The sequence below is a fragment of the Octopus bimaculoides genome, chromosome 18 (genome assembly GCF_001194135.2).
Source record: "Octopus bimaculoides isolate UCB-OBI-ISO-001 chromosome 18, ASM119413v2, whole genome shotgun sequence".
Taxonomy (NCBI): domain Eukaryota; kingdom Metazoa; phylum Mollusca; class Cephalopoda; order Octopoda; family Octopodidae; genus Octopus; species Octopus bimaculoides.
The window spans coordinates 49,523,482-49,526,448 of NC_068998.1; the positions used below are offsets into that span (position 1 = coordinate 49,523,482).

At 32.6% G+C, this 2,967-nt stretch overlaps 1 protein-coding gene and 1 long non-coding RNA gene across 4 annotated transcripts in view; one reads left to right on the top strand and one right to left on the bottom strand.

Annotated features, from left to right (window-relative positions):
* The window catches only part of LOC128249896 (uncharacterized), an 8,301-nt gene extending 6,084 nt beyond the window's left edge, over positions 1-2,217 (bottom strand). Inside the window, exon 1 of one of the 3 annotated variants that reach the window (XR_008266039.1) lies at positions 2,199-2,217. This is a non-coding gene — a long non-coding RNA (uncharacterized LOC128249896). Of the gene's footprint in view, positions 1-1,568; positions 1,594-2,198 lie in introns of those variants that run through there. The other 2 variants (XR_008266035.1, XR_008266044.1) reach the window with 2 other exon arrangements.
* Positions 2,209-2,967, top strand: part of LOC128249895 (uncharacterized) — a 4,659-nt gene continuing 3,900 nt past the window's right edge. Inside the window, exon 1 of the mRNA XM_052974471.1 lies at positions 2,209-2,339. Within this exon, the coding sequence (XP_052830431.1) occupies positions 2,252-2,339 (88 nt within the window). The 5' untranslated portion in view covers positions 2,209-2,251. The remainder of the gene's footprint in view (positions 2,340-2,967) is intronic.

A 2,967-nucleotide genomic window follows, 5' to 3' on the forward strand; every position in this document is an offset into this window, starting at 1 on the left:
ACACACACACACACACACACACACACACACACACACACACACACACTTATATTAGCCTAAGTACCAAGCGTGCTTGATTATGAAAAATGTTAAAGGAAATAAATATATTTATTCTGATAAAAGAGATATTTCCAGAAATATTCTATCAGATGACATGAGTGTAAACAAAGTTATTAAAACGAATTCCGAAATCAATCAAAGCTTAATTTTGTAGAACGTCTCTAAATATACAATGGTTTCAGCGTGTCCTTTAATTGGGGTACGAAGAAAACGAGTGTTTGGACTTCCAACTCGCGAATATCCTACATATAGTTGCCCACGACAGAAAGGGGGAGCAAGGTTAAGTCAAGCAACGTCGAGATATTGTGTTTGAGATTTATTTATGGACATAGCAAGACTTACATTATTTACATTTGACGGATATTTGTACTCATCGTGTTTGTTGTGGTAGCTTTTAATACTTATATTGCTTAGAAAATTATTTTGAATAAGGCATCCAATGAAATAAAACAAACAAGAGTTCCACTGCGACGTTTTGAAGCGATTGAGGGACGACATTCGGCGAAAGTGACCAGATGAGTGGAGTGCGAATAATTGGACTCTTCGCGATGACAATGTTCTCCTCACTTGTGTGTTCTCTACCCAAAACAACAGGCTCTCACTTCCGTTCCAACCCTATTTGCCAGTTGTAACATCTGTAGATTTCTATTTCTTCCCCCAAGAAAACACAGCGCAAAGGTCACCGTTTTAAAACCGTTGTCGAGGTCCAGAGCGAATCATAGAAAGATCTCGACTGGCTTACGATAAACGACTTCCAGACCGAAATTTAAAAGTGGCAGAAACGCTAGGACCGATGTATTGCTGCGCTAGGTGACGATTTTGAAGTATATGATGTTAAAACGTGGGTAAACAAGTTATATATTTTATTAGACATAACTCGTCCGGGAGCCTTTTCATACCATCTTGTATATGAGCAAAACTCTCCTTTCACAAATCTGAAAATAATTTCCAGATAACTTTTTTCTGTGTGTTTAGAACAAAGAAAAAAAAAAATTCGTTTACATCTTGGGAAATAGCAACCGACAATTTTATGGCGTTGTTCATTTGAAAGTTTCGAAAAGATTCCGCATAAATATCTCGAGATTGTTTCTTTCTTTTTGACTGAATCGCAACACGTCATCTCACAAAATACAACCGTTTCTACAAATACCGAAATAGGTTCGAAGTTTTGATGCTTAACTCTCCATATTCACAGGAAAGATAAATGGGATTTCAATGAGCTATAGATTCCTATCAATCCATTGACGCAATTATATACGTCAAATTTTCTCTACAGCAATTAGATTCGTACACAAATGGTCCATTCATAAACAAACATCATTGGATCACATGTTAGCAAGCCTATTACAAGTGACATTTGTAACAATATAAAAAGTGAAATCAGTGCATCAAAGGATTCAACGAATATGCGTTTATACACTTTTATAGATTTATTCTAATGCAAATGCTTCAGCATCATATCTCTCAGGCAAATGCATGTTTTCCCTAATATTAGAAATTGAAAATACATTTACCACTCTTTCCAAGCAACGAAAACCAGATAAGGCAATGTTGTCACAGCAAATCAAAATCCACCGAAACATTAAGTTTATTATTCACAAGAAACTCATGCTAGAGATTACTATGTACCATTCAGTTAGGAAATAAATTAAATTTGATATTCGAAACACGTCATAATTGTTCTATTATTTATTATTCATCTCCTTATGCGTAGAAAGCTTATATAATCAGCTGCAGTCCCATGAATCTTTATGGGTATTGCTGGTCATTCAAGCGCCATGCATGTGAGAAACTGAGTTCAAATTAAGTTTATAAATTCATGTTTTTTTGGCTGAAGAATTATTTGCCCCGGCGCAAAAAATAAAAAGTAGGCAATACGTAAATATTAAGGAATGTACAACAAACAAAATGTTTCGAGAATGTTTTATTATAGTCCATCGTATTGCGATAGCTTTTTATCGCTTTTGTAAAAAGGTAATTTTTTTCCGACGCAAATATTAAATCATTAAAATATTTATTGTTACTTAAAATATTTTAAAGCACATATAAATTATTAAAACATATTTCGATATATTAGATATATCGTTAGACTGTCACTGTAACGAAGCAAATTACATATATTACGAAATATAACTTACGATCGTGAAACGGAAGCACCTGTTACAATAATTGTATTAATTAAAGGAAATGAATGTTTGGAACACAGTATGAGCAAACGTTGTATCTAACACTGATAGCCACGATGAAATGTCGTCTAGGTATATTTCTTCTCATCGCTGGTAAGTAATTACACGATAATGTATTAATTATTCCCGATTGTATCAATTCACTGTATCTACATGATTGATACACTGTTATAGGGATAAGATTTTTAAACCCCAAGTAAGATAAATTTAATCATTGTTTGTTAAGAGTGGGTTTGAATTTCTTAATAAAGTCCTTTTCTTTGCGTTTTCTCTCTTATCCCTATAACTAAAACACAAAAAATATCTCAAATGTCATCATTTCTAAAATAAACTTGGCATCATTTCTAAAAATAGCCAAACACCTACTGCTGCTGTCAAAAGGAATACGTATAAAAGACAAAAAAAAAAGAAAAAAAACAGCCAGTCTGTTTCAGTCTGTTACACTCTGTCAGACGAGGCCTCATGAATGCCAATAGACATGAAAATACGTATTAGCCTTTAGATATTTAATTCTCTATATTGAATACTCAATATTTCATATATTCAATAAGACATTCAATACTTCATTTCATTTTACCATTTATTTTATTTTATATTATGTATTATATATTCCATATTCTATATCCCACATTAATTTTACAAGAATATAAATAAAAAACAGACAGAGTTGGAACTCTTTTAAATAAAATAATATATTCTTCTATACACGATCATACAAAAC